Here is a 9,426-nt window from a genome sequence, read left to right as displayed (position 1 = left end):
TCAACATGTGAACACATCACCCTCCAAAATACCTGCAGCTTTAATTATTTTACCCAGAAATCAATGTGTTTTTGTGTCCTCTGTTTAACACTCAATAAACACTCTGATTCTTCTGTCCAGCGTTAAAGATCTGAATACTTTTGTGGATGAGAAAATTCCAGTTTACTAACCCATAATAACACGTTGCTAAAAACATGTCAATATGGTTATTAAATAGATTGATGGGCTAAAGTTGTTTTTTTATTCATCTCAAAATAAATCTACAGCACAAGAAAGCGGAGGGGTCTGAATATTCCCTGAATCCATCATGTAGACTGACAACATATTTGGTCCATAAACAGGTGAACACATAAAGTGCTCTCTATTATTTAAAATCATGTTGGATGTTTCTTCATGAAAAAAGTGTATCTGTGTGTTTTCCTCCCTCCATGATGTTGCTGTGTGTCCACGTTAGACCCTGTTAGTTAGAAGTGGATGATGAAGGATGTGGACTCAGATAATCAGCGATGCTCGGCTGTAAAAAGCTCCCAGAAATCAGGTCCCTTCCTGAATACTGGGAAACCTCTAATGGAAACACCAGCAGCAGAAACATGAAATACCTGTGTTCCTGTCTGGGACGGCGTCACACGCGCTTCAACGCCACCTGTGGGAGTCACGCAGCAGATCCCCCGCTATTGATGTTCCTCGCTGCACATCACGGCCGTGACGTCAGCCCGTTGCTCTGCTGTTTTTTTGAGCTTCTAGTAAACAGGAGTCCTGCCGGGCCTCTCGGGGAGCCGGATCGAACCTCTTCCTGCCGCCGCCTGCTCCTGACGGGAGATATAAGCAGCCCGGAGAACGGCTCTGAAGCACACACACATGCCGCGGCCGGACCGCCTGCTCTCACCGCAGCAGACATGGTAAGTGGAGACCAGTTCATGTTTTCGGCTTTCAGCCTGTTCATTCATTCAGAAGTTGAAGTTGAACTATATCCTGTAAACATATGAAATGTTTGTGGTTGAATTTTGGTTTTACTTTGTGGGAAATTGACCCTTTTACTGACTGTTATTTATATCGTTATGCCTATTTAAAGTTTACCAAAGATATTACAATTAATTTCATTTATTTTCCTGCTGTACTGCTTAGTAATGAACTCTAACTGTGATGGCAAACACTCCTAATGTCGACATTTGACTTGTTTTTACTGTATTTGTGTGACCTTTTGTTATCAGACTCAATTATTTCAAGTATGTAGTTATGAATGTTTCTTAAGAATTCATTATTTATTAGAAAGAAAGCAGATTTAAAACATTTTTCTGACAAAAAAACCCAATGAATTACACTATCAATATTAATTTTCACCTGATAAATGCAATGTTTTACAAAACTGAACAAGAGGTCAGACTGTTTAAACAACAAAAGTCTTTCAGAATATATTTCACGTGATAATTTAGCTCAAACTAGAAATGAAGCAGTAACATCAGTGCTGACCAGAACAATGTTTAGGTTTCGGAGCAGGTTGGACCCACATGAAGCCACACGGCTCAAAGTTAAAGAAAATATTTATTAAATAATTAAAAGAACCAGGCTGTAAAAACAACAACATAAAGTGACCCGAGCTGAGGCTGATAAAACATAGAAAACAAAAGGTTCAACAAAAGTAAGAAAGAAAACCAAATGGAGAAATGAACTAAAATCCACAGAAGACTCTGGAGCAGGACCCAGAACGCAGGGACGACACCGACTGGACACAACCAACTGAAAACTGGGGGAATTTATACTGACGGAGGTGACTGGGAAGTGAGGTGGGCGTGGCCGGAAGGAAAGAGAGAGACAGAGGACCACAGGAGAACATCAAGGAGAAACGGGGCAGACATGAAGGAAAAAGACTTTCAAAATAAAACAGGAACCAAACAGAAATCCAACTCAAACCGCGTCAAAAGCAGCTTTCAGAATGAAACAGATCAAATCATACAAAACCAGGACAATAAATGAGAGCAGCAAGTTATCAGAACCATCCTGACATCCAGTCTGTGGTGAGTTCAGGGGCTTCGGGATCCACGTGGAACACAGCAGACTGATCCTCCCCTCCTCTCTGTTTCCCTCCTCCGTCGCCGGTTCTGGTTCCAGAAGAGAACCGTCGCAGCCGTTTGGACCTGTACCGTCGTCCTGTCCCTGTTCCTAGAGTCCTGTCACACACAGAAGGTAACACACACACACACACACACACACACACACACACACACACACACACACACACACACACACACACACACACACACACACACACACACACACACACACACACTCCCTCAGTAACCAGCTCACCTGTCTCCCCTCAGCTCAACGTCCACTGGGGTCCTCAGTCCATGATGTACCTGAAGGGCAAACGTGAGTCTGCTGTCACATCACTTCTTATGGAAACATATCAAAACCATTTATATTTGATTGATGTTTAATACCCAGTAAAGACACCAGCTTTTCCATGACTGACGCTTCATTTTGTGAACAAACATATTTGGCCTGATTTATATTGTAGATATATGTGAATGTAGAATGTGCACAAACCGTTCTGTAACACGGCTGATCTGACTGATCGATTCACGAAGCTGCTGAGAGACACTCTCAGTGTGTGTGTGTGTGTGTGGGGGGGGGGGGGCATCCTGTTTCATGAATGAACCTCCTCACAATGTCTGCAGCGATTGGACGACAGGTGAGAGGTTCATTAATACACAGGAAGTGAAACAGATCAACAAGATGGAGGTCAGAGTTCATGTCTGATGAATCGCTCTCTTTAGGTTTTATTAAAAACATCATAATGTGAAACATTCATCAGTGTGGCCCGTCATCATGTATGTTAGAAGGTGTGTCAGCCCGTCATCATGTATGTTAGAAGGTGTGTCAGCCCGTCATCATGTATGTTAGAAGGTGTGTCAGCCCGTCATCATGTATGTTAGAAGGTGTGTCAGCCCGTCATCATGTATGTTAGAAGGTGTGTCAGCCCGTCATCATGTATGTTAGAAGGTGTGTCAGCCCGTCATCATGTATGTTAGAAGGTGTGTCAGCCCGTCATCATGTATGTTAGAAGGTGTGTCAGCCCGTCATCATGTATGTTAGAAGGTGTGTCAGCCCGTCATCATGTATGTTAGAAGGTGTGTCAGCCCGTCATCATGTATGTTAGAAGGTGTGTCAGCCCGTCATCATGTATGTTAGAAGGTGTGTCCTCTCGCCTGCAGACGGTCGGAGGTTTGTGTCGGAGGATGAGGAGGGTATGATGAAGCACGGTCTGCAGGGCTGGTACGCAGTGATCAGAGGTACAGTAACAGTGTTTATTACTGATATCTTTATATGACCAGTGACACAGAGAACATTTATTAGATATCTTTATATGATCAGTGACACAGAGAACATTTATTACTGATATCTTTATATGACCAGTGACACAGAGAACATTTATTAGATATCTTTATATGATCAGTGACACAGAGAACATTTATTAGATATCTTTATATGATCAGTGACACAGAGAACATTTATTACTGATATCTTTATATGATCAGTGACACAGAGAACATTTATTAGATATCTTTATATGATCAGTGACACAGAGAACATTTATTAGATATCTTTATATGATCAGTGACACAGAGAACATTTATTAGATATCTTTATATGATCAGTGACACAGAGAACATTTATTAGATATCTTTATATGATCAGTGGCACAGAGAACATTTATTAGATATCTTTATATGATCAGTGGCACAGAGAACATTTATTACTGATATCTTTATATGATCAGTGACACAGAGAACATTTATTAGATATCTTTATATGATCAGTGACACAGAGAACATTTATTAGATATCTTTATATGATCAGTGACACAGAGAACATTTATTAGATATTTATATGACCAGTGACACAGAGAACATTTATTAGATATCTTTATATGATCAGTGACACAGAGAACATTTATTAGATATCTTTATATGATCAGTGATATCTTTATATGATCACAGAGAACATTTATTAGATATCTTTATATGATCAGTGACACAGAGAACATTTATTAGATATCTTTATATGACCAGTGACACAGAGAACATTTATTAGATATCTTTATATGACCAGTGACACAGAGAACATTTATTAGATATCTTTATATGATCAGTGACACAGAGAACATTTATTAGATATCTTTATATGATCAGTGACACAGAGAACATTTATTAGATATCTTTATATGACCAGTGACACAGAGAACATTTATTAGATATCTTTATATGATCAGTGACACAGAGAACATTTATTAGATATCTTTATATGATCAGTGACACAGAGAACATTTATTAGATATCTTTATATGATCAGTGACACAGAGAACATTTATTAGATATCTTTATATGACCAGTGACACAGAGAACATTTATTAGATATCTTTATATGACCAGTGACACAGAGAACATTTATTAGATATCTTTATATGACCAGTGACACAGAGAACATTTATTAGATATCTTTATATGACCAGTGACACAGAGAACATTTATTAGATATCTTTATATGACCAGTGACACAGAGAACATTTATTAGATATCTTTATATGACCAGTGACACAGAGAACAGCTTCCCACCGTCAGCTGCTGTCAGCTCACATCGCAGAGACACATATTTATGTTTGAATATTTATAGACTGCTCATTGATCTCCACTCATCAGGTGGGCACAGAGGACCGGTCATGTGATCTGTGTCTTCTCTGATCTGTCAGTCTGCCTGTTTTGAACTTACTCTGCCCCCTAGTGGACAAAGATACGACTTTGGCAGCGCACTGATCTACACTTCTGCGTGTTTATTGATGAGAGATCAACAAAGACTGATTCCAGCTGAGATCTCTAAAGTCACCTGCTGCACAAAAGTTGCCCATTTCTTTAGTATCTTATCTTAATTTGCTATGAATTCTGGGTAAAAGTTATAGCACACAACTGACTGCACTCTTCTCCTCTGTCACTGTGAAGAAACTTTCTTTCTCTCATCCGGTGCCATGTCTAAAAGTGTTGAGTGCTACCTCAGAGACACCGAAACAGCAGCAGGTGTCACCGACAGTTACCATGGAAACACACACGTTTACTGTCGTCTTCTAACTTTGCATCTGGCTGAACACCACAGACACGACTTTACAATCTGATTAATATGACAGTAAGACGAGGTCCCTCATGTTTAAAGACAAGGCCCCTCATGTTTAAAGACAAGGCCCCTCATGTTTAAAGACGAGGCCCCTCACAGTTAAAGACGAGGCCCCTCATGTTTAAAGACAAGGCCCCTCATGTTTAAAGACAGGGCCCCTCATGTTTAAAGACAAGGCCCCTCATGTTTAAAGACGAGGCCCCTCACAGTTAAAGACAAGGCCCCTCATGTTTAAAGACGAGGCCCCTCATGTTTAAAGACAAGGCCCCTCATGTTTAAAGACAAGGCCCCTCATGTTTAAAGACAAGGCCCCTCATGTTTAAAGACAAGGCCCCTCATGTTTAAAGACGAGGCCCCTCACAGTTAAAGACAAGGCCCCTCATGTTTAAAGACAAGGCCCCTCATGTTTAAAGACGAGGCCCTCATGTTTAAAGACGAGGCCCCTCACAGTTAAAGACAAGGCCCCTCATGTTTAAAGACGGGGCCCCTCACAGTTAAAGACAAGGCCCCTCATGTTTAAAGACGAGGCCCCTCATGTTTAAAGACGAGGCCCCTCATGTTTAAAGACGAGGCCCCTCATGTTTAAAGACGAGGCCCCTCATGTTTAAAGACGGGGCCCCTCATGTTTAAAGACGAGGCCCCTCACAGTTAAAGACGGGGCCCCTCATGTTTAAAGACGAGGCCCCTCATGTTTAAAGACGAGGCCCCTCATGTTTAAAGACGAGGCCCCTCATGTTTAAAGACGAGGCCCCTCATGTTTAAAGACGGGGCCCCTCACAGTTAAAGACGAGGCCCCTCATGTTTAAAGACGAGGCCCCTCATGTTTAAAGACGAGGCCCCTCAGTTAAAGACGTTTAAAGACGAGGCCCTCACAGTTAAAGACGAGGCCCCTCATGTTTAAAGACGAGGCCCCTCATGTTTAAAGACGAGGCCCCTCATGTTTAAAGACGAGGCCCCTCATGTTTAAAGACGAGGCCCCTCACAGTTAAAGACGAGGCCCCTCATGTTTAAAGACGAGGCCCCTCACAGTTAAAGACGAGGCCCCTCATGTTTAAAGACGGGGCCCCTCATGTTTAAAGACGAGGCCCCTCACAGTTAAAGACGGGGCCCCTCATGTTTAAAGACGAGGCCCCTCATGTTTAAAGACGGGGCCCCTCACAGTTAAAGACGAGGCCCCTCATGTTTAAAGACGAGGCCCCTCACAGTTAAAGACGAGGCCCCTCACAGTTAAAGACGAGGCCCCTCATGTTTAAAGACGGGGCCCCTCATGTTTAAAGACGAGGCCCCTCATGTTTAAAGACGAGGCCCCTCATGTTTAAAGACGGGGCCCCTCATGTTTAAAGACGAGGCCCCTCACAGTTAAAGACGAGGCCCCTCATGTTTAAAGACGAGGCCCCTCACATTTAAAGACAAGGCCCCTCACAGTTAAAGACGGGGCCCCTCATGTTTAAAGACAAGGCCCCTCATGTTTAAAGACAAGGCCCCTCATGTTTAAAGACAAGGCCCCTCATGTTTAAAGACGGTGTCCCTCACATTTAAAGACGAGGCCCCTCACAGTTAAAGACGGGGCCCCTCATGTTTAAAGACGAGGCCCCTCATGTTTAAAGACGAGGCCCCTCATGTTTAAAGACGGGGCCCCTCACATTTAAAGACAAGGCCCCTCACAGTTAAAGACAGGGCCCCTCATGTTTAAAGACGAGGCCCCTCGCGTTTAAAGACGAGGCCCCTCATGTTTAAAGACGGGGCCCCTCACGTTTAAAGACGAGTTTAAAGACCCCTCACAGTTAAAGACGGGGCCCCTCACAGTTAAAGACGGGGCCCCTCATGTTTAAAGACGAGGCCCCTCACAGTTAAAGACGGGGCCCCTCATGTTTAAAGACGAGGCCCCTCATGTTTAAAGACGAGGCCCCTCACAGTTAAAGACGAGGCCCCTCATGTTTAAAGACGGGGCCCCTCACATTTAAAGACAAGGCCCCTCACAGTTAAAGACGGGGCCCCTCATGTTTAAAGACGAGGCCCCTCACGTTTAAAGACGAGGCCCCTCACGTTTAAAGACGAGGCCCCTCATGTTTAAAGACGGGGCCCCTCATGTTTAAAGGGCCCCTCATGTTTAAAGACAAGGCCCCTCATGTTTAAAGACGGGGCCCCTCATGTTTAAAGACGGTGTCCCTCACATTTAAAGACGAGGCCCCTCACAGTTAAAGACGAGGCTCCTCATGTTTAAAGACGGGGTCCCTCACGTTTAAAGACGGGGCCCCTCACGTTTAAAGACGGGGCCCCTCACGTTTAAAGACGAGGCCCCTCACGTTTAAAGACGAGGCCCCTCATGTTTAAAGACGAGGCCCCTCATGTTTAAAGACGAGGCCCCTCACAGTTAAAGACGGGGCCCCTCATGTTTAAAGACAAGGCCCCTCATGTTTAAAGACGGGGCCCCTCACGTTTAAAGACGGGGCCCCTCATGTTTAAAGACGGGGCCCCTCATGTTTAAAGACGGGGCCCCTCATGTTTAAAGACGAGGCCCCTCATGTTTAAAGACGGGGCCCCTCATGTTTAAAGACGGGGCCCCTCACATTTAAAGACAAGGCCCCTCACAGTTAAAGACGGGGCCCCTCATGTTTAAAGACGAGGCCCCTCATGTTTAAAGACGGGGCCCCTCATGTTTAAAGACGAGGCCCCTCATGTTTAAAGACGGGGCCCCTCATGTTTAAAGACGGGGCCCCTCATGTTTAAAGACGGGGCCCCTCACATTTAAAGACGGGGCCCCTCATGTTTAAAGACGAGGCCCCTCATGTTTAAAGACGAGGCCCCTCATGTTTAAAGACGAGGCCCCTCACGTTTAAAGACGGGGCCCCTCATGTTTAAAGACGGGGCCCCTCATGTTTAAAGACGGGGCCCCTCATGTTTAAAGACGGGGCCCCTCATGTTTAAAGACGGGGCCCCTCACATTTAAAGACGGGGCCCCTCACATTTAAAGACGAGGCCCCTCACAGTTAAAGACGGGGCCCCTCATGTTTAAAGACAGGGCCCCTCACAGTTAAAGACGGGGCCCCTCATGTTTAAAGACGAGGCCCCTCATGTTTAAAGACGGGGCCCCTCATGTTTAAAGACGGGGCCCCTCATGTTTAAAGACGGGGCCCCTCATCTTTAAAGACGAGGCCCCTCACATTTAAAGACGGGGCCCCTCATGTTTAAAGACGGGGCCCCTCATGTTTAAAGACGGGGCCCCTCATGTTTAAAGACGGGGCCCCTCATGTTTAAAGACGGGGCCCCTCATGTTTAAAGACGGGGCCCCTCATGTTTAAAGACGGGGCCCCTCATGTTTAAAGACGGGGCCCCTCATGTTTAAAGACGGGGCCTCATGTTTAAAGACGGGGCCCCTCACAGTTAAAGACGAGGCCCCTCTTGTTTAAAGACGAGGCCCCTCACGTTTAAAGACGAGGCCCCTCACAGTTAAAGACGGGGCTCCTCATGTTTAAAGACGGGGCCCCTCATGTTTAAAGACGGGGCCTCATGTTTAAAGACTGGGCCCCTCATGTTTAAAGACGGGGCCCCTCATGTTTAAAGACGGGGCCCCAGGGACCGTGAAGGTTTTCCATCAGATAGCTCGGTTTCAGTCTGCAGAACAACTTGCTGTGGAGGTTTTGTAAAAAAAAAAGTCCAGACATTCATCTCGATGAAGATGAACCGAGGATACAGATGTCCTCGTGTAAAAGGAAGTGACATCACAGGTTATGAAATTATTCCTCAGACATCATCTAATAAATCTCACAGGTTGAAAAAAACATGCTGATGTCGTCATTAAAATCTAAGAACAAAATTCAGATTTGTAATCTTCATAAAGATGATATGGTATCTGTGTGTGTGTGTGTGTGTGTGTGTGTGTGTGTGTGTGTGTGTGTGTGTGTGTGTGTGTGTGTGTGTGTGTGCAGGCATCCAGAGGCTGCAGTCGCTGGACTTCAAAGACCTCCGTCCCATGGTGAGGTCAGAGAAAGTCCTGATCCAGTACTTCCGGGAGAGATGAGACATGCCGAGACACTTCACAAGCGTCCACACACGAAGTGAAGAGACGAGTCACCGAGACAGACTTCAGTGAGAGGGACGGAGACGTTAGTGGTGCTGCATCAGCAGTTAGCGGTAGAGCCCGGTTAACTCAGTGAGTTCTTCTGTAATTCTTTGTATTTTTCATGCATGAGTGACGTGTGTGTGATGTGGACAGATTTCAGCCGGCTGTATATAAACGCTCTGAATAAAAGCTGGAAG

The 9,426-nt window shown here is 44.8% G+C and overlaps 1 protein-coding gene across 1 annotated transcript; it reads left to right on the top strand.

The window, feature by feature from the left end:
* The first annotated feature begins 797 nt into the window (after positions 1-797).
* Positions 798-9,426, top strand: LOC138632797 (spexin prohormone 2-like). The gene is made up of 5 exons (XM_069718624.1): positions 798-899; positions 2,110-2,184; positions 2,322-2,370; positions 3,216-3,293; positions 9,096-9,426. The coding sequence occupies exons 1-5, from the start codon at positions 897-899 to the stop codon at positions 9,185-9,187; spliced, it is 297 nt and encodes a 98-aa protein (XP_069574725.1). The 5' UTR covers positions 798-896; the 3' UTR covers positions 9,188-9,426.

Source organism: Brachyistius frenatus, unplaced genomic scaffold (genome assembly GCF_029030835.1).
Source record: "Brachyistius frenatus isolate BFR_SWC_R1_liver_20210118 unplaced genomic scaffold, ASM2903083v1 Contig_194, whole genome shotgun sequence".
NCBI lineage: Eukaryota > Metazoa > Chordata > Actinopteri > Embiotocidae > Brachyistius > Brachyistius frenatus.
This window is presented reverse-complemented; position numbering and strand designations above follow the sequence as displayed.